The sequence below is a fragment of the Aotus nancymaae genome, unplaced genomic scaffold (genome assembly GCF_030222135.1).
Source record: "Aotus nancymaae isolate 86718 unplaced genomic scaffold, 86718_ANA_hifiasm-v0.15.2.pri h1tg000041l, whole genome shotgun sequence".
NCBI classification, from domain to species: Eukaryota; Metazoa; Chordata; class Mammalia; order Primates; family Aotidae; genus Aotus; species Aotus nancymaae.
The window spans coordinates 27,559,924-27,582,699 of record NW_026988455.1 but is presented as its reverse complement, the minus strand read 5'-3'; the positions used below and the strand labels follow the sequence as shown (position 1 = coordinate 27,582,699).

Genomic DNA, 22,776 nt, shown 5'->3' with positions numbered 1-22,776 from the left:
CACTCCATCTCTCCTTGCCAAGCCTAGACTAGCTTAGCTTTCACTGCTCTGCGGTCTCGCAGTGCCCTGTGGCTATGGCTGTGGCTGCACTTACCGCTTGTTTTTACAGTTGTCTCTTCACGTGGTCATATCCGTCTTGAGTCTCTGCACTCCCAGGGCAGAGGCTGAGTCTCATTCAGCTGGCAGCCCCAAGGCACGGTGCCACTCCTAGCATGTGTCATTGCTTAGTGTTGAGTAAGTGACTGTCCATTGTGACATGGACATCCTCAAGGTCACATAAACAGCTAAGGGGTGGGGAATTATCTTGCTGCTTGGGGGGTGATGGGAGAATAATGGGTGGGAAGATGGTAGAGGATGATGGAAAGGTATTTTTAAAAAGAGTAAACATTGAGTAGCTGAATTTTGAATATGATTTCTTTTTTCCCTTCTGCCTCAGCCTGTAGCTGGGACCCCAAGCATGTGCCACCATGCCTGACTCATTTCTGTATTTTTCTGTAAAGATGGGGTTTCACCATGTTGCTCAGGCTGGCGTGAATATAATTTCTAATCAGTCAAGTTTTTCCTTCTATAGACATGGGCAAAGTGCAAATAAGAAATTGAGGGAGATAATAGGAGGTAGAGCTATGCTCTCTGCACCTGCCCAGATGTGGGGAGAAGTGGACCGGGGGCTGCCTGGCCATGCAAATTCTCTCCATGAGCCGTGCAGCTGTGCTCCAGACTCTGTCCCCACCCCTGGGAGGTCCTTGCAGCAACCACTGAAAATTTTGCTCAAACAGCCATTTCCCCACAATGCAATCTACTGGGTATTTAAATAGTCTGATTAATTGAGTTAACAACTTGTGAACACTGTGGCAACATATCCACAACATGAAACCTACCATGCTAACCCTTTTCAGGTATACAGTTCTGTGGCATTCAGTACATTCACAATGTACTTCACCGCCTTCCATCTCCAGAACTTTTTTTATCTTTTCCAACTGAAACCCTGTGTCCATGAAATTAATTTCTCACTCTGTCTCCAGTCAATGGACACCTGGGTTGTTCCTGCCTTTTGGCTATTGTGAATAATGCTGTTATAAACATGGATGTACAAAAAGGTTATCAATTTTAAGCAGAATTTAATAAATACAGATGATTCTTCCAATGAGAAAATATTTCAAAAGCCTGTCATCCAAAGGTGGCCTGCAGAACAATAGCACTGGCTTCACTTGGACTTTTGCTGCAAATGCAGAATCTCAGGCTCTGCCCTGGACCTCTGTTATAGAATCTGCCTTTTTTTTTTTTTTTTTTCCAGAGTTTTGCTCTGTCGCCCAGGCTGGTTTTTCATTTATAGAATCACTAGTTAGTGGAAGTAAAAGCAGTGTAGTGGCTCACTGTAACCTCTGCCTCTCAGGTTCAAGAGATTCTCCTGCCTCAGCTTCCTGAGTAGCTGAGACTACAGGCACCCACCACCACGCTAATTTTTGTGTATTTTTAGTAGAGACAGAAGGTTTTGCCATGTTGGCCAGGCTGGTCTCGAACTTCTGACCTCAAGGGATCCACCCACCTTGGCCTCTCACAGTGCTGGGATTACAGGTGTGAACTACCTACCATGTCCAGGCCCCAGGTGACTCATTTGCACCTTAAAGTTTGAGGACTGCTTCAAAACACAGAATCCATGGAGAACAATAAATGAGTATTTTTTATTTTTTTTGAGACAGGGTCTCGCTCTGTCACCCAGGCTGCGGTGCAGTGGTACAATCTCGGCTCACTGCAACCTCCACCTCCTGGGCTCAAGTGATCCTCCCACCTCAGTCTCCCAAGTAACTGGGACTACAGGCATGTACCACCACATCCAACTAATTTTTGTATTTTTTTTTTAGAGACAGGGTTTTGCCATGTTGGCCAGGCTGGTCTTGAACTCCTGGGCTCAGGTGATCTGCTCACTTCAGCCTCCCAAAGTGCTGGGATTACAGGCATGAGCCAACAACACATCTGGCCCAATAAATGGGTACTTTATAATGAAAAATTTGGGAATCACTAGTTAGTGGGAGTAAAAGCAGTGATTCACCAAGGCTGTCAAAGAAGTAGGCTAGTTTTAAGCTGAGTACCGCTGGTACAGAGCCCTTGCCCCGCAAAGGTTGGCGTGAAATAAAGTCTTCCCTGAACACTTTGTACAGGAGCGAGGGGGGAAGCACATTCACAGTGACTTAACCACCACATGGCTCCATATTTCAATAGAGGCTGAGGCTAGGGTACACCTCCCTCTCTCCTTCCTCTCTTGTCTGATGAGACCCACCCAGGCCCTGGAGACTTGAGTTCCTACTGGGGAATAAGCTTTTCAAAACAGCTCCTCGATTAAGGCATGTTTGTCTATAATCAGCCACTAAGAGAATGAAATTTCTCTGTGTTTTAATTTATGGCTCTTTTTGAAGAAGGTACTGTGGTCATTTATTTGAAGGAAATACAGCAAATTTCCCCCAGATTTGAATATGGGACAACAAATCCTTAATTGTGTTGAAACTCTTCCCCTAAACTCTTGCTTTGATAACCCACTAGCATATTATCCCTTTTGGCACAAGAAAATGTCTAAAACGGACGAGAACGACAACGTTTATGAAATGTCTACTGTTAGCAGATGCCATTTATGTGTAGTTAGCTAATCCCATTCCTCCAAATTCTGAGACTGTTCTACAGGATACATGGCTACAAAATGACAGGAACCATGATCCAAATCCAGGCACATCTCACCCCAAACCTACACCTTTCCAGGCCAGTCTCCCAGCTGGCTTGAACTCAGGTGAGCTGTATTTGGGTTTTCTCTAGGTTGATCTGTCTCTGGCCCATGTCGCATCTGTTCTAAGGCTCAAATCAGACACTGATGTTGCTTACAGCTCAGCTTAACACAGACTTTTCCATTTCCTGATTTCTCAGTTATCAAAACATGACAAGAAAGGCCTTTTTTTTGAGGTATTTCCTGTCGAGTGAAACCTAGGAAATACTGGAAATCTTAGGGACATTTGATCTTGTAGGGGTTGTTCCCAATCCGCTTTCCTGTTTGAGAAAAAAAAATCATTCTGGTGGGTCCAGTGACAGAGGGCTGGGAGGTGCCTTGCAACAATGAAGCAGTGGGCCTCTGTCCTAATGGCCTGATCTATTCAACTTAGCAGCCTGATGTGGAAGAGTGGGCTTCTAATTCACCATGGGAAGCCTGAGATCTGCTGCTCAACGGATCTGCTGGCCTACACATCACCCAGGGGCACTACCAAATGGCCTTACACAATAATGCCCAGTATTTGTGAGTAGAATGTGGACAAACGTGGTGCAACAGACAGAACCTTTCTGGTGAGGGCTAAGGCTTGCATGACAAGGAGATAGGATGGAGCCATTTTGCAAAAATAATTCTGACCTGCCCGATGCTAAATGAACATTGAAGAAACATTTGTTGTTTCTGTCTCCAAGAACCTTTCAAATTGTACAACAGACAAGAACCAAAACCAATGAACAGTACAAGCACTGCCTATACAAATAGAAACGAGTCACAGAACACTGGCTGTTGAGGTTGGGCTATGGATAGAGTCCCATCCTTTCTGCCTCCTAAGCCTTTATGGGTCCCTGCTCAGGTCCTATTATAGAGGGTTTTGCAGTAGCTTCCTCCTGCCCTCATCAGTCAGCCTACTCAGCCATGGTGACACTTCTTAAGGGGTGCCCCTAAACACTTCAGTAGCCCCCAGGCCTAAAGAACCTGCAGAAAGCCCAGATGCCCCAGGCCTCTACCATGCCCTCCGGCCTTACTGCTCCTCATCCTTCTGAGTGCTTAGCTTCCCTCTGTTTTTTCAGTCCTCTTTACTACTGTTCACTCTTCCCTTTTCCTCAAATCTCTTTCAACTGGGTGCAGGGGTCATAACCTGAAGGATACTTTTTAGAAGCACACTCTGTCGGTTATACCAAAACATGCAGCATGGCCTAACAACTAGGAGCACAGCATCTGGAGCCATAGGCACGGGGCGCGCTTCTGATTCGGCCACTTAGTGTTACCTTAGCTATTTTATTTAAGCTGTGTTTTGGTTTATCTATGAAAAAGACAGTAGTCAGAACTGCATTTCCGGATTGCTGAGAAGATGATGTTTATTAGAACACTTCCTGGCATGCAATGGGCATGCAATCACCGCCAGCTGCTCACACACTTATTACCATGGCAATCGATGCTCTTCGTTAGTGTCTCATGTGCCAAGTCTAAGCTCTCTGGGTTTGGGACCGTCTCTGATGACCTGTGAAAGCTCAGGGCTAGTGGAGAGTCAGTGCTCACTACCGTGCCTGAGTGAACAGTGGAGAACCTTCGTGGAGGAGATTCATGTAAAAGCCCAGACAGCAGAGGGAAAAGTGCTCCAGGTAGTGATAATGCTCTCCTTCTGAGGACATGAGGAAGCTGCTTGGGGGGTAGATGACTTCACAGAGGGACAAGGAGGAAAGCGATGCTAGCAAAGCCAGGGGGACGAGAGCCACTTGAGATGGTCTCTCCAGGGCTGTGTGGAGAATCAGCACCTAGGACTCTGGACGAAACAGTGTCAGGTGGAAAAGATGCTTGGTGACAGGCAGTCTAGGCTAAAAGGAGTCATTTTTTATTGGCTTTAGCAGCTACTATCCCAAACCCTTTCCCCTCAACAAGAAAAGGCAATTTTATGATCCCAAAGAGGCCACATTTTTTTTTAATTGACAACTCAATCTCCACATACATACAGTATTGCACAAATTGTAAGTGGGTCAACAATTATATTATTGATACAAACTCATAAGTATTTACATAAAACTACCGCCCTAGGTTTTGGTGTGTTTTATGCCAGCTACTTTAGTGAATAAAAGAAACATAAAGGAACTCAGCTACTTGAATTAATGAGAATCAGCTTTCAAAAAAAAGCATCGATGTCATGTCACAGAATACTTAATATGTCAGACCCAGGAAAATCAGTAACTAAGTGACAAAAAAACACATTTTAAGAAAAGTTGGTGATAAAAACATTAGGCTAAAATATTAAGAACTTTAGCAACTGGACTGAGGAACCAGAAAGTATATGCACACTGGGAATTTTGAGAAAAGATCCTTATGTTCTCCTGCACAATGAGGACCACATTCCAAAAGCACAATTCTGTCCTGCTACAATGTCTTCTCTGCTACAGACCACTGTTTCTAAGGTAAAGAAACAAGATGGTAATTCACATAAAAGGGTTTTAAAATTCTTCCCACTCAAAATAAAATAAAATAAAATAAAAATAATATGATCTCCATCAAATTATAAAGAAATTCTCTCAAAATGTCGACCAGATAAAGAAGTCAGATCATTTGCTTTCACCCATTGCCTCAGAGGGCAGAGCATGTGTCACCTACAAGGGAAGGGAAGATGGGGGTAGAGTCCCTGCTTTCCCCCGGCCTGTGGAATAGGGGTGGACAGGAGCCGTTTGGCTTCCCTGGGGTTTTTCTTTCTCACATAGGGAATTGAGGGAGGTGGGCTAGATGGCTTTAAGAGACCCCTCAACTAGAAGAATCAAAGGCAGCCTGAGATCCCATCTCTGAGCAGACAAATAGGGTGGCAAAAGAAATGGATTAAAAAACAGGTGGATGACGTCTTTCTCACCTTATGATGCCATATTCAGAACGAATCTGTACTACAGTTGAAGAAAATCTTTGCCTATTAAAGGGTACGCAGTGAGGTGTCTGACAATGAAATTTTTGATGAAAATGTATAAAAAGTTTGGGTGGAAGAAACAATGCACCACCACATTATTACCAGCAGTCAGGACGTCCTGTCTCTGATTTTAGGAGTCACCGATCTGGTTGGGAGAAATGCGGAGGGAGATGCATGTTCAAGCCATTCAATAGAGGTCTAAGCACATGGTTCAGGAAATGGAGAAACAGGTGCCCAGGAAGTCAATTAATAAAACTGGTTCTAAAACAAAGGATGCAAGAGATCTAAATGATCCAAAGACAGTGACGGCGTCTCATTTTCTGTCCCCTACAGAGAATATAAATATTATTTCTTCTGGATCTAACATATTGGCTTCATTTTCAAAATGCATCACTTTATTTTTCTTACAAGGCAGCCATACATTAAGCATGTGACAGTCACATGATTTATGCAGTGAGCCCCAAGGCTTCCACCAGCTTTCCTGGAACCTACAGCCAGAAGAGTCCTGAGATTTCAAATATTAAAGCTTTCTCCACAGCCACAAGTTCCTTTGATGTTTGGGTTATTGAACACAAACTCACTGGATAATTTGTCTTCAACATAGTCCATTTCTGTTCCTAAAAGTGTTAGCTGTGCTTTCTTTTCGATGAATACTCTGACTCCTTGGGGAAAAGAAAATATGTGTCATATAAAGCCTGCAGCTTTATGGAACTTGCTGATTCAAAGCACAAATGAACTTTAAATAGGGACTATCAACAAAAGTCAAACAGGAAGCTTTCGAACATTTTAAATTATTTCCTTAAGGAATTAAGCATTCAGTTTCCCGTCTGCCCTTCTTTCCCGCATATGAATCTATGTCTAAAACAATCACATCAGGGGAGAATTTTATACAAGTAAATTCCATGACAATTTTATGCAAAATTAGAATTTACCTTCCACTATACTTCACTCATTTTTCCAGTTTGCAACGTGAAGAAAATGTATATTCTCAGTGAGTTTTGTTATGATGAAATTAAAAAAAATTATGAAAGTTCTGCAATAACATCACTAGATACATGGATTTAAGTTTAAAGATATACAAAGGACTGTGATACAATGCGGCTATTTTAATAGGATCAATCAGTACAACAATAGTCTTTTCTGGTTATGGACGGAAAATAGGTACTATTCCCTAATAATTACACAGGTAGAGGTCAGCATCTTTAGAAATACAATCTTTTTTTTTTTGACAGAGTCTAGCTCTGTCACCCAGGCTGGTGTACAGTGGCATGATCATGGCTCACCACAACCTCCGCCTCCAGGCTCAAGTGATCCTCCTACAGGATTACAGGCATACGCCACCAGGACCAACTAATTTTCTATTTTTTTTAGAGACGGGGTTTCACCATGTTGCCTAAACTGGTCTTGCATTCCTGGGCTAAAGTGATCCTCCCGCCTTGGCCTCCCAAAAGTGCTGGGATTACAGGTGTGAGCCACAGTGCCCAGCCAAAAAATACAATCGGTTTAAGAAAGGTTTCTAGTCTAGGAAACATGGCAAAACCCTGACTCCACTAAAAATACAAAAATTAGCCGGGCATGGTGGTGAGCGCCTGTAGTCCCAGCAATTCAGGAGGCTGAGGTGGGAGGATTGCTTGAGCCCAGGAAGTAGAGGCTGCAGTGAGCTGAGACTGTGCCACTCCACTCCAGCCTGGTTAAGAGAGCGAGACTGTCTCACACTTTCTTCCTTATAAGATACTGAGCAATTCACTAAATATAAACTATATATATATATATAATTAAGTCACCTCTTCCTTAAAATGAAAACCTCGAGGTTAATAATGTGTTATATAATTTTAAAAATAATATATTTTTAAAAGATCTTTATTCATTAGTAACTTTAGTTTAATAAAAAAGCACATTTAGGAATCTAGGCCTCATTCTCCCACGTAGGCAAGAACTGCAAGCTAGCTAAATGCATACTTCCAATGGCAAAATAAATAAGTTACTTATTTTATTTTAGGTAGGTTTTAACAGATTATAGAGTGGAAGATGGGGGCAGTGGCAAATATAATTAAAGAATTGAAGTTTTTTTTTTTTTTTTTTTTTTGAGACGGAGTTTCGCTTTTGTTACCCAGGCTGGAGTGCAATGGCGCTATCTCGGCTCACCGCAACCTCCGCCTCCTGGGTTCAGGCAATTCTCCTGCCTCAGCCTCCTGAGTAGCTGGGATTACAGGCACGCGCCACCATGCCCAGCTAATTTTTTGTATTTTTAGTAGAGACGGGGTTTCACCATGTTGACCAGGATGGTCTCGATCTCTTGACCTCGTGATCCACCCGCCTCGGCCTCCCAAAGTGCTGGGATTACAGGCGTGAGCCACCGTGCCCGGCCAGAATTGAAGTTTTTAATAAAAATTAGAAATACAGGATTCCTCAAAAACATGAGTTGATAATGCAGCTCCATTAAAAATACAAAATTAGCCAGGCATGGTGATGTGGGCCTGCAGTTCCAGCTACTTGGGAGGCTGAGGTGGGAAGATCACTTGAACCCGGGAGGTGGAGGTTGCAGTGAGTTGAGATTGCACCAGTGCACTCCAGCCTGGGGGAGAGCAAGACTCTGTCTCAAATTAAAAAAAAAAAAAAGGATTACAATGGAGCTGAGAATTCCTATTGCCTAGCAATGCTGTAGCCACCATAGTATCACAAGACAACCCATTACTCAGGTGTTTGTGGTGATGCTGGTGTAAACAAACCTGTACTTCTAGTTGTATAAAAGTCTAAGCATGAACAATTATGTACACTACATAGTACTTGATAATGATAATAAATGGTTTTATGTTACTGCTTTATGAATTTACTATACTATACTTTCTATTGTTATTTTAGAGTGTACTTCTACTTATAAAAAAAAAATTAACTGTGAAATAGCCTGAGGCAGGTTCTTCAGGAGGTATCCAGAAGAAGGCAGTGTTATCACAGATGACAACTCCGTGAGTGTTACTGCCCCTGAACACCTTCCAATGGGACAAGAGGAGGTTGTGGAAGACAGAGATATTGATGATCCTGACCCTGTGGAGGCCTAAGCTAATACATGTGTACATGTGTTTGTGTCTTAGTTTTTAATTAAAACATTTATAAGGTTAAAAAAAATAGAGAAAAGCTTATAGAATAAGCACATAAAAAAATTTGTACATTTGTACAATGTATATTTTAAGCTAATATTATTACAAAAGAGTCAAAAAGTTAACAACCCCAAAGTTTATAAGGTAAAAAGGTTTCAGTAAACTAAGGTGAATGTTATTAGTTTATAAAGTGTAGAATATGGCAAAGTAATGTCCTAGGCTTTCTCATTCACTCACCACTGCCTACTCACCCACTGACACGTGGACAACTTCCGGTCCTGCAAGCTCCATGCACTGTAAGTGCCCCATACAGGCATACCATGTTTTATTTTCTTCTCCTTCCTTTTTTCTTTTTTAAAGACATGGTGGTCTCACTATGTTGCCCAGGCTGAAGGGCAGTGGCTATTCACAGGTATGAACACAGTGCACTACAATTTTTTTTTTCTTGAGATGGAGTCTTGCTTTGTCACTCAGGCTGGAGTGCAATGGCATGGCCTTGGTTCACTGCAACCTCCAGCTCCCGGGTTCAAGCAATTCTCCTCCATCAGCCTCTCCAGTCGCTGGGACTACAGGTGTGTGCCACCACACCTGGCTAATTTTTTTTCTATTTTTAGTAGAGACGGGGTTTCACCATGTTGGCCAGGCTGGTCTTGAACTCCTGACCTCATGATCCGCCCACCTTGGCTTCCCAAAGTGCTGGGATTACCTGCATGAGCCACGGCACCTGGCCAGTACACTACAATCTTGAACTCCTGCACTCAAGGAATCCTCCTGCCTCAATCTCCTGAGTAACTGGGACAACAGGCTTGTGCCAACACGCCTGACCCCATTTGATCTTTTACAGTGAAATTTTACTATACCTTTTCTATGTTTAGGTATGTTTACACGAATACTTACCATCGTGTTAGAACTGTGCACAGTACTCAGCACAGTCACACGCAGTACAGGTTTGCAGCCTAGAAGCAACAGGTTGTATCAACCAGCTGAGGCGTATGGTAGGCTCTACCATCTAGGTTTGTGTAAGTACACTCCAGGACATTTGTCTAATGTCACATTTCTCAGAATGTATCCCCAATGTTAAGTGATGCATGACTGTATCTGCATGATACTTACTGGTTGAGCATCCCAAATCCAAAAAGCTCCAATGAGCATTTCCTCTGAGTGTCATGTTGGCACTTGTAAAGTTTTGAATTTAGGAGCATTTCAGATTTTAGATTTTTGGATTGGAATGCTCAACTTGTACTTATTTGACACAGATATAAAACTGTTGCTTACACAAAAACTGTTGGTTCACTGTAAGCCTTAAGGTTGGTTCAGTTTTTGGACACAACGATGGTTTTTCATAGTTAAAACAAACAAGTTTATATAATAATTTATCAATTAGTTACTAAGAGCACAGTCTCTAGAAAGAATTACTAAGCCACTTATATGACCTTCAACTACTTAACCCCTCTGTGCCTCAGTTTCTTCATCAGAAAAACAGGGATAATATGGTATCACCTTCATTCAGTGTTGTGTATAAATCAGTTAATACATGAAATTCCATCAAACAATGCCTACGCACACAGTGAGCACTATTTACAAAGCTCCTACTACTATCCTTATTTTTTACTTTGTGCTGTGCAAGGCTAACAATTTTAGGCAAAAGAAAGTGCCCAAAAATGTTTGTTAAAAACTTACCATCTTGAATAACTTCTTCATCAGAATCTCCTTTTGTCTTTGTATATTCTAGAGTATAAGAAAGGCCATTACAGCCCCTGGTTCGGACACCAACTTTTACACCTACCTGAAAAAGAAGTGAAAATATAAATTTAGTTTTAAAGTAGTACAGATTAAACAATTATACTAATAAAGTGACAGTAGCCTCCCTGTACCAAAATGGACTTTCTTTTACTTTGTTGTAGAGATAGGGTCTCACTACGTGGCCCAGGCTGGTCTCAAACTCCTGGACTCAATTCTTCCACCCTGGTCTCTCAAAGCATTGGAATTACAAGGTAGGAACCATCCCGTCCAGCCTGGGACTTTATATCCTCTGGATGTTTCTTTATGGTTAGGGTTCAGCAGGGTTCATAGTCCATCACCTGGCAATCCTATCTCTACATGGGATCTTTATTCTAATGCAGACTTGGGTACAGTCTCAAATACCAGACAGCAAAAGACTGCAGTCAATACAGACAGAAGAAGTTTAAAAAAGTGACCAAACAGCACTTAAAAAATATCAATGTTTACATTAATGCAATTTTCTAACAATATCTACCTAAGGTTGATCTGCTTTTTCATTTAAATATAGTCATCCTTCAGGATGCGTGGGAAACTGGTTCCAGGACTACCCAAGTATACACAAATCTGCGGACACTCAAGTCCCTTATGCAAATGGCACAGTGTTTGTATGTAACCTATACAAATCTTCCTGTGTACTTTAAATAACTTCTGGATGACCTGAATACCTATAACAATGTAATGCTACATAAATAGTTGTTATACTGTATTGTTTAGAGAATTAGAAGTCTGTACATGTTTAATACAGATGCAATCTTCTATTTTTTTCCCAAATATTTTTGATCTGTGGTTGACTGCATCCACGTATGTGGAACCCACAGATATAGAGAGGTGACTGAACACAGTAAAAGTATTGTAAGTACTGTTTCACCAGCAGTTCCCGATTCTACAAAGCTAATCTCCTTTTTCATCTGGCCACTTTGGACTCTAGTCATTAGTCTAACCAAACTGAGTCAGAACGCTGATATCCTTTGAAATTTAATAATTTTAAAAGGCAAGTTTGAGAACTCCCATTACATTGTAATGTAGGTTGACAAGAGAAACCAGAAACCATTCCAGTCTAATCATTAAATATTGACTGTCCATTACCTGAAATGATTTACAGCATTCCATCGGCAACGAACAATGTACAATTAAGATGATACACACACCCCTAACCCAACAGTTCTACATCTAGGAATGGATCCTATGTAGGTAGACTAAGCCACGCTTATAGTTTTACAACAATGAGCCTGGCACACGGTAGCCTCTAAATACTTGCTGAATGGTGTTTGTGGCAGCAATGAATGAAAACAACCCTTTAATATAGGGACTGTTTAGAGAAATTGAGCTTGTTCAATGGAATATATTATACATGCAGCCAAGAAAGGGAGGCAGATCATTTCATAATAATATGGAAAGATCTTCAAGCTACATTATTAAGGGTAAAAAGCAAAGTGTAACCACAACATTTATGGTAGGAAGAGATACACATAGGAATAACAAGCCCAGTCTAGGCCATGGGTTCCCCTCAAGGAGACAATTTTGGTTGTGACAACCAAAGCTTTGTAGAATCTGGAACTACTGGTGAAATACTTTCACTCTATACAGTCACCTGTCTGTATCTGTGGGTTCCACATATGTGGATTCTTTGGTTGTGACAAAGAAATGGTGCTACCAGTATCTAGACAGAGGCCAGAGATGCTGTCAAACATTCTACAATCTGTCCTAAAGTGTCAACAGTGAGGAGACTCAGAAAATCAGGTCTAGCCACTTCACATGTACACATTATCCCTGGAAGGAGACCAAAGAGGTTGCTTCTTGGAAGAAAGAATGACAGGTTGAAAGAATGACTTCCTTTTAGTTAAATATCCTTTTGTATTATTTGAATTTTTTAGAAATCTTGAGTATATTTTACCTTTTAAGTAAAAACCCCTAAATGAAAGCATATTGTTTATCACAGGATAAATTCATTCTGAAAATACAGCTTCAGTTTTTTACTAAATAATTAACTGGTTTTACTTACATGCTCAGGCTTATCTTTAAGAAGCTGCTTTATCTTGTTTACTGCTGCAGGTGTCTGAAAAAAGAAAATGATGTTTTTAGCTACAAAACTTGCATTCTTTAAAGCTTCATATTTATGGCTTTTTAAGTCTGTCTTTAGCAAATTCATGTAACAAATTTATGTTCCATTCTTGCCAGGGTACCTTGTGGATCTATATAGAAACACATAAACTATTTTATTCAAAATATCCTCTTTATTTTAAAAAATATCTGCCAGCAACATCATTTTAATCTTGCTCCTCAGTCCAGGATGGTTCCCTGTCTTTCTCTCTATGGTGATAATTACTCTATTACTCATAGAGAGATGCTATTTTTCTGGGCATCATCTAATTTGTGCATCAACTGTACGCCCAGCAACCAGCACGCTGCCTACGACAAACAGCCAAAGAAGGAATCAAGTATCTCACCGGGAAGGCCAACCTTCAGGTGTTCTTCCTGTTGATTATTAATCCTACTGCATTTTTTTTTTTTTTTTTTTTTGGCCTACTCACATCCATTCCTAATCCATCAAAATGCATAGCTTGAGGAAAGAGTGTTATCAGCATAAAATAACCCAGGGTGTGCTTCTTGTACCAGTCCTGCCAAATGCTCACACAGATTTTTTCGATGTGGATTAAACCAACATCTTAGGAGATCTAGATGAACAAAACTAAGCTAGTCAATGACAGAAATAAGAACAAGGAGGAGCTGCTTCCCAGGAGAAATGCTGTTTAACATAGCCCAGTGGGCCTCAAAATGAGAAAGACATCACAGTTTGTATGCAAATAGGTCGGAGTTACCAATCCCACTTCCTTGGGAAGGAGGCTGTTTCAGGGCATTCCTGTCCCACCTCCTAGCTGTGCCCCCAGGGCAGTCACCCTACATGGCTTCTCTGACTTCTAGTCCTTTACTGGTGAAATAGGGTAATAGTCCCTTCTCCTCAAGATTCTTGCAAGGATTAAATATTTAAACTCATGAAAAGCATTCGGGACAGTGCCAGGCACAAAAAAACCAAGTATTATGATGATGATGAGAGTACACGATAATGAAGAGATTACCTGCGTCCTTCCTAACTTATCAGCTCCTCTATCTGGCAGCGCTCTGCTGGCCCTCCAGTTCTTTGTACTGACATTTTACTGGCTTGTGAAGCCTCAAAGTCTGGATATTACAACCTCAGGCCTGATAGTAAACTGAGGCCAGGACTGACGCCTGTCCTTGGGGAGCCAGCCCAAGGGACAGCCCCTAGAGTGTGCTCTCCTGCCCTGCTGGGGTGAGGGCTCAGCCAGATGATTATGTTTAAACACAGTCTACACCCAATTTAGAAGGGCATAAAACCAATTTAGAATGTGAAGAACAACATGTTTTAAATTTAAAATAGACAACAATGCACTGCACTTAAAAAAATATATAGTATCTGTGTAAATACATTTCTTGTTGCATGTCACTGTAAACAAACAAACCACTGCCAGTAGGTGGTCTCTAAAGGCCTTTTCCCACGGTTCTATCACAAAAGGAGGCAAGCAGTCCTACAGTGCACAGAGTAGTACACAGAGGCGGAAGGAGAAAACGTGGAAGAGCAGGATTATAGTTTTGTTTTTGTTTTCTGAGTCACAGAATATCAACTTTAAAGTTACAGAAATATTTTTTTAAAAAAAGCGCTCATAACTCTTCTTAATCAGTGGTCCCCAATGTTTTTGGCATCAGGGACTGGTTTTGTGGAAAACAATTTTTCCATGGAAGGGGGATGGTTTCGGGATGATTCAAGTGCATTACATTTATTGTGCAATTGATTTCTATTATTACATTGTAATATATAATAATTATGTAACTCATCAAAATGTACAATCAGTGGGAGCCCTGAGCTTGTTTTCCTGCAACTAGATGGTCCCATCTGGGGGTGATGGGAGACAGTGACAGATCATCAGGCATTATTCTCATAAGCAGTGTGCAAACTAGACCCCTTGCATCTGCAGTTCATACTAGGGTTTGCGCTCCTATGAGAATCTAATGCCGATGCCGACTTGACAGGAGGTGGAGCTAGCTTAGGTGTTAATGCTCCGCTTGTCTGCTGGTCTCACCTCCTGCTGTGAGGCCCTGTTCCTAACAGGCCAAGGAAGGGTTACCAGTCTGTGGCGCAGGGATTGGGGACCCCTGTTGTAAATGATTGTCAATAAAAGCTAGCTTTCTTATCAACTACTTGTAAATTTTCACAGTCATATTTTCCTATGTGCATGCTGAAGAAATTAATCACTTACTATCGAATAAAAGTAGTTTTCTGTAAGTTTATTTTACAAAGGCACAGCCTGGCCAGGCACGGTGGCTCATGCCTGCATTCCCAACACTTTGGCAGGCTAAGGTGCGCGGATCACTCGAGGTCAGGAGTTTGAAACCAGCTTGACCAACAAGGTGAAACTCCATCTCTATTAAAAATACAAAAATTAGCCAAGAATGGTGGTGTGCGCCTGTAATCCCAGCTACTCAGGAGGTTGAGGTACAAGAATCACTTGAACCCAGGAGGCGGAGACTGCAGTGAGCCGAGATCATGCCACTGCACTGTAGCCTGGGCAACAGAGTGAGACTCTGTCTCAAAAAAAAAAAAAAAAAAAAACCAAAATGGCATAGCCAAATACCTGCTGGAACTAAAATCTGAAACATGGTCTTGGTTTAATGTGAGTCAAAGGCACAGATGGGCACGCCACTGAATGATCTAAACAAATGTGTTTCTCACACTATTCCATTTACCAGCCTCAAGAATTTTTTAATCTCCAAGTGGTTTTCTAAATTACCTAATTTGGTTTTGCAAAATCATCTATTTTCTTATTTTCTCAACTGTTAGCAGGAAACAATAAATAAAAGCAATTCGTGGGGATTGGTCTACTTTCACAAAGTTGCTGATGTTCACATCTTATACTGAAAGGCTCTTTAAGGGAAAAGTAACATTCAACAGGAACCTGTGTGCCTGGGAAACTGTTGTTACGGGAACTAAACATGTGTCTTAATTTTCCCGTGTCAGGCGAAAACCAAACCTACTCCACTGGGAGGGTGTTACTAATGATGGATAACCCAGGTGTGTACTCAACCCAGGAAAAAGGTTCTTATGACTTTCAAAGTGACTGATCTGATTTTCAGAACAAGTGAGAATGGTTAAACAGGCAACAGTTGGTACTTAAAAAAAGAATCTAGCTACCAAAAGTACTTTTTGTGTCTCAGTACCAAGAATAGGCTAAGAATCCTACTCTGCTTTAAGTCTACATACTCTGGCAACTTTGTGCTTAGGTAAAATCCATCTGAGAAAGCGCATAGAATCTTCAACTACACAGCACGCTGCAGGGCCTAGCAGCCTGCCAGCACAAGTGCACTTCCTAGAACAACTAAGAAACCTGTAATTGTCAAGAAATTTATCTACTATTCATGACTACAGCTTACCTGAGATTTGGCCCATGTTTTAAAATTTAAGAGCTTCCTGAAGCCCACTAAAATATGATGGTTTTTCTTTACTCACATGCAAATCACAGGAATATGACTTTTAAAGTGAGAGGTTATCTTTGAGTTAAGATATTTTGGCCAAATTAAAATATATATATATTTCCAAGATGTTTCTGCTGTTAAAATTATGGGAAAAGGCACTGTAGATGAATGTTTTATCACTATCTCATAGCAACACACTTTCTAATCCTTGTGGGAGAAACTTTTCATTCTCAATCCTGTATTTCCTTAAGTAACTCCCCAGGCAATTTTCATCTTTTGCTGCTTAAGAAAATAAAATTCAAACCAAAAGTTAACTCTGTGACAATACATACTAAACATATGTCAATAACTACAATTTAATTTCATTACAAACGTGGCATTTTAATGTTTAAAAGGCAGCAAATATTCAACATATCAATTTTCCGGGGGAACAAAAGATGGTAAATAAATACAGCCAATAATCAAGCTATAGTGTATTTTAGCCAGGCATGGTGGCATGTGCCTGTAATCTCAGCAACTCGGGAGGCGGAAGCAGAGAATTGCTTGAACCCAGGAGGCAGAGGTTGCAGTGAGCCGAGATCACACCACTGCACTCCAGCATGGGCGACAGAGCAACACTCTGTGTCCAAAAAAAAAAAGAAATTTTGAAAGAGGTAACATGTCAAATGGGTGATGGAGAAAAACATCAGGGCCAGGCGTGGTGGCTCACACCTGTAATCCCAGCACACTGGGAGCCTGAGGAGGGTGGACTGCTTGCGCCCAGTAGTTCAAGACCAGCCTGGGCAACCCAGGGAGACCCTAGGTGCATGCATGATGCACACCGGTGGTCCCAGCAACTTCGGAGGCTGAGGTGGGACGATGGCTTGGGCCCAGGAGGTTGAGGCTGCAGTGTGCCATGATTACACCACTGAACTACGGCCTGAGAGATGGAGCAAGACCCTGTCTCAAAAAAAAAATCAAGACATCAGTTAACAGGGTTGCTAAAGAGTAAAAAAGAAAAGGCAAAAAAACTGTTCCTGAAACATCTGGCTCTTCCTGGACCTACCATTACCAGTGGAAGAATTCTGAATTCTAATTCTTTTTTTTAAGATGGAGTTTCGCTGGTTACCCAGGCTGGAGTGCAAATGGCGCGATCTCGGCTCACCGCAACTTCCGCCTCCTGGGTTCAGGCAATTCTCCTGCCTCAGCCTCCTGAGTAGCTGGGATTACAGGCACACGCCACCACGCCCAGCTAATTTTTTTTTGTATTATTAGTAGAGACGGGGTTTCACCAGGTTGACCAGGATGGTCTCGATCTCTTGACCTCGTGATCCACAAGCCTCGGCCTCCCAAAGTGCTGGGATTACAGGCGTGAGCCACCGCGCCTGGCCTCTAAATTCTAATTCTTACTGAGATTGAAAGAGACACAAAGAATGAATTGTGCCCTCTAGTTCTTAAAACCTTGTTTAATTCCATGGTGTATGAAAATAAGCCCACAAGAGGTAATACAGAATGATAATCCGTACACGAGTAGTACCATATATAATCAGGATAACATCAAAGGCCTAAAAAATTGATTATAAAAATACATTCTCTTACCTGATTACAATTTTCTTCTATTTTGCTATAAACTTATTTTCTGGTAATAGGCCCTTTTGGCATTAGATGCAACAGAATCCATGAATCAATTTAAAACTTTTTTTTTTGGATTCGGAAGGAACCCTCTGAACAGGAACCGAAATGAGTAAAAGTAGCTGGCAGAGTAGGAGAAGACGTGGGAGAAGAAGCCACCAGCAGAACCCTTGGTTCAGACTCCGTGATTTTGACGACAGGTCCAACTCCCTGGCAGCGCGGCCCGCTCAAGATTCTGGCAACCATGATGACGAGTCTCCGTCAACCTCGTCTGGCACAGCTGGGGCCTCCTCTGTGCCAGAGCTACCTGGGTTTTACTTCGACCCTGAAAAGAAACGCTACTTCTGCTTGCTCCCTGGACATAACAACTGCAACCCCGTCACGAAAGAGAGCATCCGGCAGAAGGAAATGGAGAGCAAGAGACTGCAGCTGCTCGAGGAAGAGGACAAGCAGAAAAAGATTGCCAGGATGGGATTTAATGCAATTTCCATGCTACGAAAAAGCCAGCTGGGTTTTCTCAACGTCAGCAATTATTGCCATTTAGCCCACGAGCTGCGTCTCCACTGTTGACTAACGTGGTGACGGGACACCGGCAGTCCTTTGGGACCAGCAGTGATGTCTTGGCCCAGCAGTTTGCTCTCATGGCTCCTCTGCTGTTTAATGGCTGCCGCTCTGGGGAGATCTTTGCCATTGATCTGCGTTGTGGAAATCAAGGCAAGGGGTGGAAGGCCACCCACCTGTTTCATGACTCAGCAGTGACCTCTGTGCGGATTCTCCAAGACGAGCAATGCCTGATGGCATCAGACATGGCTGGAAAGACCAAGCTGTGGGGCCTGAGGACCACTAAGTGCATAAAGCAGTATGAAGGCCACGTGAACGAGTACGCCTACGTGCCCCTGCATGTGCATGAGGAAGAAGGAATCCTGATGGCAGTGGGCCAGGACTGCTACATGAAAATCTGGAGCCTCCATGATGCCCGCCTACTCAGAACCATACCCTCCCCATACCCTGCCTCCAAGGCTGACATTCCCAGTGTGGCCTTCTCATCGCGGCTGGGGGACTCCCGGGGCGCGCCAGGGCTGCTCATGGCTGTCGGGCAGGACCTTTACTGTTATTCCTACAGCTAATTCTGCAGGGTGCAGCCCAGAGACATGTGGGTTTGACCTACGGGAGTCAAGAGTCGCTTTTTACTGCGTCTAATGAGGGCATTTTAAGTGGCACTCAGTGTACACAGATCCCATCCTCTGGCTGCTAGGAGAAAAGTGCTGAATATTCTGTGTGGAGACACTCAGGAAAGTGATTTTAGTTCAGTTACTGGCTCAGAGAGCCTGGAAGTCCTTTTCATAAAAGGAACCTATTTCCTTTTCTTGTTGAATTCTTAGAACTTAGTTAACCCTCCCTGCCTTTTCTTAACAAAAAAGACTTTTCTAAGGACGGAAGATTGGCCAAAACTGAAATTAAAGTTTCTTCCACCAAAAGCCCTTTGGAGAAGCCCAGTGATGAGACCAGTGAGATGGTTTGACTCGCCAGTGCCTGGTCCCAGGAAGACCTGCATCTGTACTTTGGGAAGCCAGCAGGAGAGGAGGGGGAGGTTACTTCTCTGAGTCTCTGCAGAAATATTGAAGGCTGGAGTTTGGAATCCTTGAACTTGGCCTTCTCAAACTCAACAGCAGATGACTGGGATTCTCCTGTTATTATCCAAAGGTGTGGGTAGGAAAGACGGATCTTCTTACATGCTAGAAGTTTTAAACAGTCTTTAGCATGCCTTTGTTGAGGTACCTTCCAGAATGTAAGGTATAGCAGCTCTGGTTTCTATTACGGTGACCTGAACGTCAGATTCAAAAGCCCAGTGTCAAAGAAAATTGGCTTTGACTTTGTAATCTAGGAGCAACGGTTTGCGAGATGTTTATTCAGTGTTAAAACGCCTGTTTTTCTACCAAACAATAAACCAAGAAAAAAAAAAACTTTTTTTTTCAATCTCTAAGCGAATGGTTGTATAAAGTCGTCTTCTTAACTAAGAGGGGAGTATATGTAGAAATGTGATCATAAGTTTCGATTGGGGTGAAAGTATTTTGGAACTAGATAGAGGTGATGGTTGCACGACACAATGTCCTAAATGGCACTGAATTTTACCCTTTAAAAGGGCTAAGTTTATGTTATGTGGATTTTCCCTCTACTAAAAAAACTGCACGGTGCGGCTGGAACGATTCTCTAAATTATCAGTGATTGTACTCTGGTGTCCTCAAGAGTGTTTGACCTTTCACCGAGAAAACGCTTTAAACTCACTCCGGAAAATCATGTTTTGTCCTAAGAGCCCAGGCTTGCTGGAGGCACAGAGGGAGTGTCAAAGGCCTCAATCACCCAGTACACCGGGAACTAACGCTTTGTGCGCCGCGATCGTGACCTCCGCAGGAGCCCGGGGCTTTGTTGCCGCTGTCTCTGTGCTCGCTCTCCGTGGCCGCAGCCGACCTAACACAGCGGTCCTTCGGAAGCCTTGGCCCTCCCCACCCCACGCACCTCCAGAGTAGGACTTCGGGCCACCACCAGGCACCCCGACACCGGGTACGTTCAGTCTCTGTGCAACCGGAGAGGCCGAACAGCGCAGGCCGGCAGGAGCGTGGAGGCGCTCGGCCGCAAAGGACGCCCACCCCAGAGCTCCCCTCCGGCCCGCTCGCGGGGGCCGCGCGGCCTGCCGGGAAACGTAGTTGCCAGGAGCTAAGGAGCAGCCCCGCCCGTAACTTGTTTATCGCAGCAACTAGGGGCCGGAGGGAAAGGAGGAGGCACGGCGGCTCGGAGCGGCCCAGAGCTCCGACGCGCCTGTGCCCCTGTGCCCCTGCGGCCCCGCTCCTGGCCGCCCTGACCTTCCTCTAGCACGGGGCGGACACGGGCAATGTCACGGGCCCCGCCGCGCGCCGCGAACACTCACCAGGGTGAGAGCGGCCCGGGTGGGCTGCAGCTTCCTCTTGCTCACAGCCCGGACAGTTGCCCGGACTAAGGAAGCCGACATCTTTGCCGTCCCGGCGCCCTGGTGCCTCGGGCCGAAGCTCGGGAACCTCAGCCTCTCTCCATGGACACGGCAGGCGCATTGACGCCACAAGCTCCGGCGCACGGCGCCCTCAGGCCTAGCCCCGCCCCCTACCGCCACCATTGGGTGGGCTGCGTGAGTGACGGGCCGGGGGCGGGACTGGCCGCTCGGGGCGGGGTTTCGCCACTCAGTGCCCCGGAGCTACCAGAGGGATTGCGCGTGGTCGCCGGCCGTGGGGTTACGACGCTGCGGGGCTCAGGGCCGGGGGGGAATGTCGTCACCGCCGAAGACGGAGTCGGTGTGACGTCGGGGAGCGGGCGGGAGGGGGCAAGCAATGACCTCCGACCTGCTGACTCCGGATGCGCGTCGCTTCACCATCTGCCCCCTGGGCAAGGTGCTGCGTCATCCCCGCTTTAATGCTCACTGTGACAAACACCATCATAGGCAGTGAGGCTAAAGGACGCAGAAGTCAACCCTGCACGGGGAGCTTATGCTCTCAAATGCAGAATGACCGTTCCGATGCCCAGACATCTACATCCATTTTCATTCTTCTTTTGTGGTCCAGCTAGGCAGTTCTTAAGAGCATGGTGTTACCGCTGAGTTGTATAATAAATCTCCACCCATAACTCTTCTCCCTAGCGTGCTGTACTGCTGGGGATGCTGAAGGGTGGTGACTAATGCAGTTCTAAGTCTGCTGCTGAACTGGGAACCCAGCCCTACTCGAAGATGTGACTGGGCAGCACTGTGAATTGTCACATTTATAGCGAGCAACAATTACTCGATTTAACACGTGTCGTCAGACCTTGTCTTGGCTGCTCAGGAGCTTAATTCTGCCTTTTGACGCAGTGTTCTTGCACCAGGCACTGTGCACAGGTGCAGTACCTGGGCATACACAGGAAGCCAGGTAAAGAGGGGCCAGAGAAGAATGAGATGCTGGCAGGACAGAAGTCCAACAGGGTTGGCAGATGAAAAGAGGACATCAAAACAGGTGGCATTTGTCATCAAAGTGCTAGAGGTGAAGGGAAAAGGGCAGGAGGGGTCTATGGAGCAGTCCTGGGGAGGACAGATTCTCAGTGTTTGGATGTGGAAAGAACTAGTTGGTGAAATATTTTTTAAAGCCCAATTTATCTTTGATCTCTTGCAGGTTCCAAAAGGATAGTTCAAAATTCCAAGTAGTTCTTCTGCTTCAGAAATGCAATCGAATTGACAGTAAGAGGGTGCTTTTTTCCCTAAGCCTATCTGCACATAAACCGGGCGAGTGGCTGATACCTGTAATCCCAGCGCTTTGGGAGGCTGAGGCAAGTGGAGCACCTGAGGTCAGGAGTTCAAGACCAGGCTGGCCAACATGGTGAGACCCCCCCCATCTCTGCTAAAAATACAAAAATTAGCCGGGTGTGGTGGTGCACACCTGTAATCCCAGCTACTCGGGAGGCTGAGGCAGGAGAATCGCTTGAACCTGGGAGGCAGAGGTTGCAGTGAGCAGATACCGCACCACTGCACTCCAGCCTGGGCAACAAAGTGAGACTCTGTTTCCAAAAAAAAGGAAGGGAGGGAAGAAAGGAAAGGAAGGAAATAAAATAAAAATAAAATTTAATAAAAGATGCTGTGTCGTTTTTTCAATTATTGACACGTTACACAGCTGTGCAGCACTTTACAAGATTCAAAAACTCCATGAGCATATTATATTATCTCAGACTAGCCTCACAACTTTGAACTGAGGAGGGCAAAAGCACTGGCATGGTTGTTTTACAGATGCTGAAACTCAAGGATTTTAGTAGAGAACATTAGATACCATTGAAAAAATCTAGTCCCAAATTTTCTGATTCAGGATCCCGTGTATGTTTAACAGACTTCCTTCCTCCATTTAATATCCACTATTTAACAAAAACAAACAAGAAAAAAAGAGAAAAAAAAGTCACTATTCAGTTTTTAACTTGGTTAGTTGTTTTGCAAGTAAGCATTAATTCACATAATCTATTTTTTAGTTTCTAATAACTTGAAACTGGCACAAGTCCCCAAAATAAGTTGGTATGTTAGTGTAATTTTCATGGTTATTTAAGCAACATGTGAGCTTATCTCAGAGCAGCAGCTGTCCTATGGTGTCAAAATG

General features: G+C 43.7%; 2 protein-coding genes across 2 annotated transcripts; one reads left to right on the top strand and one right to left on the bottom strand.

Moving 5' to 3' along the window:
* Positions 1-4,580: 4,580 nt before the first annotated feature.
* On the bottom strand, positions 4,581-20,789 carry ISCA1 (iron-sulfur cluster assembly 1). Its single transcript, XM_012463818.3, has 4 exons — positions 20,568-20,789; positions 12,546-12,599; positions 10,442-10,547; positions 4,581-6,325 (listed from the first exon to the last, which is right to left on the bottom strand). The coding sequence occupies exons 1-4, from the start codon at positions 20,787-20,789 to the stop codon at positions 6,177-6,179; spliced, it is 531 nt and encodes a 176-aa protein (XP_012319241.2). The 3' UTR covers positions 4,581-6,176.
* LOC105724944 (DDB1- and CUL4-associated factor 4-like) lies at positions 18,211-18,768 on the top strand. Its single transcript, XM_064361292.1, has one exon. It carries the CDS (start codon positions 18,283-18,285, stop codon positions 18,766-18,768), a length of 486 nt encoding a protein of 161 aa, XP_064217362.1. The 5' UTR covers positions 18,211-18,282.
* Positions 20,790-22,776: the final 1,987 nt, after the last annotated feature.

Excerpts from the sequence above, each read along its gene's own strand:
- LOC105724944 (XM_064361292.1), top strand. The coding sequence starts at position 18,283 with ATGGCTCCTCTGCTGTTTAATGGCTGCCGCTCTGGGGAGATCTTTGCC.
- ISCA1 (XM_012463818.3), bottom strand. The coding sequence starts at position 20,789 with ATGGTGGCGGTAGGGGGCGGGGCTAGGCCTGAGGGCGCCGTGCGCCGG. Across the intron at positions 10,548-12,545 it reads TTAAAGATAAGCCTGAGCAT|GTAGGTGTAAAAGTTGGTGT; the intron begins GTAAGTAAAACC and ends CTTCTTTTTCAG. Across the intron at positions 6,326-10,441 it reads TGAAGAAGTTATTCAAGATG|GAGTCAGAGTATTCATCGAA; the intron begins GTAAGTTTTTAA and ends CTTTTCCCCAAG.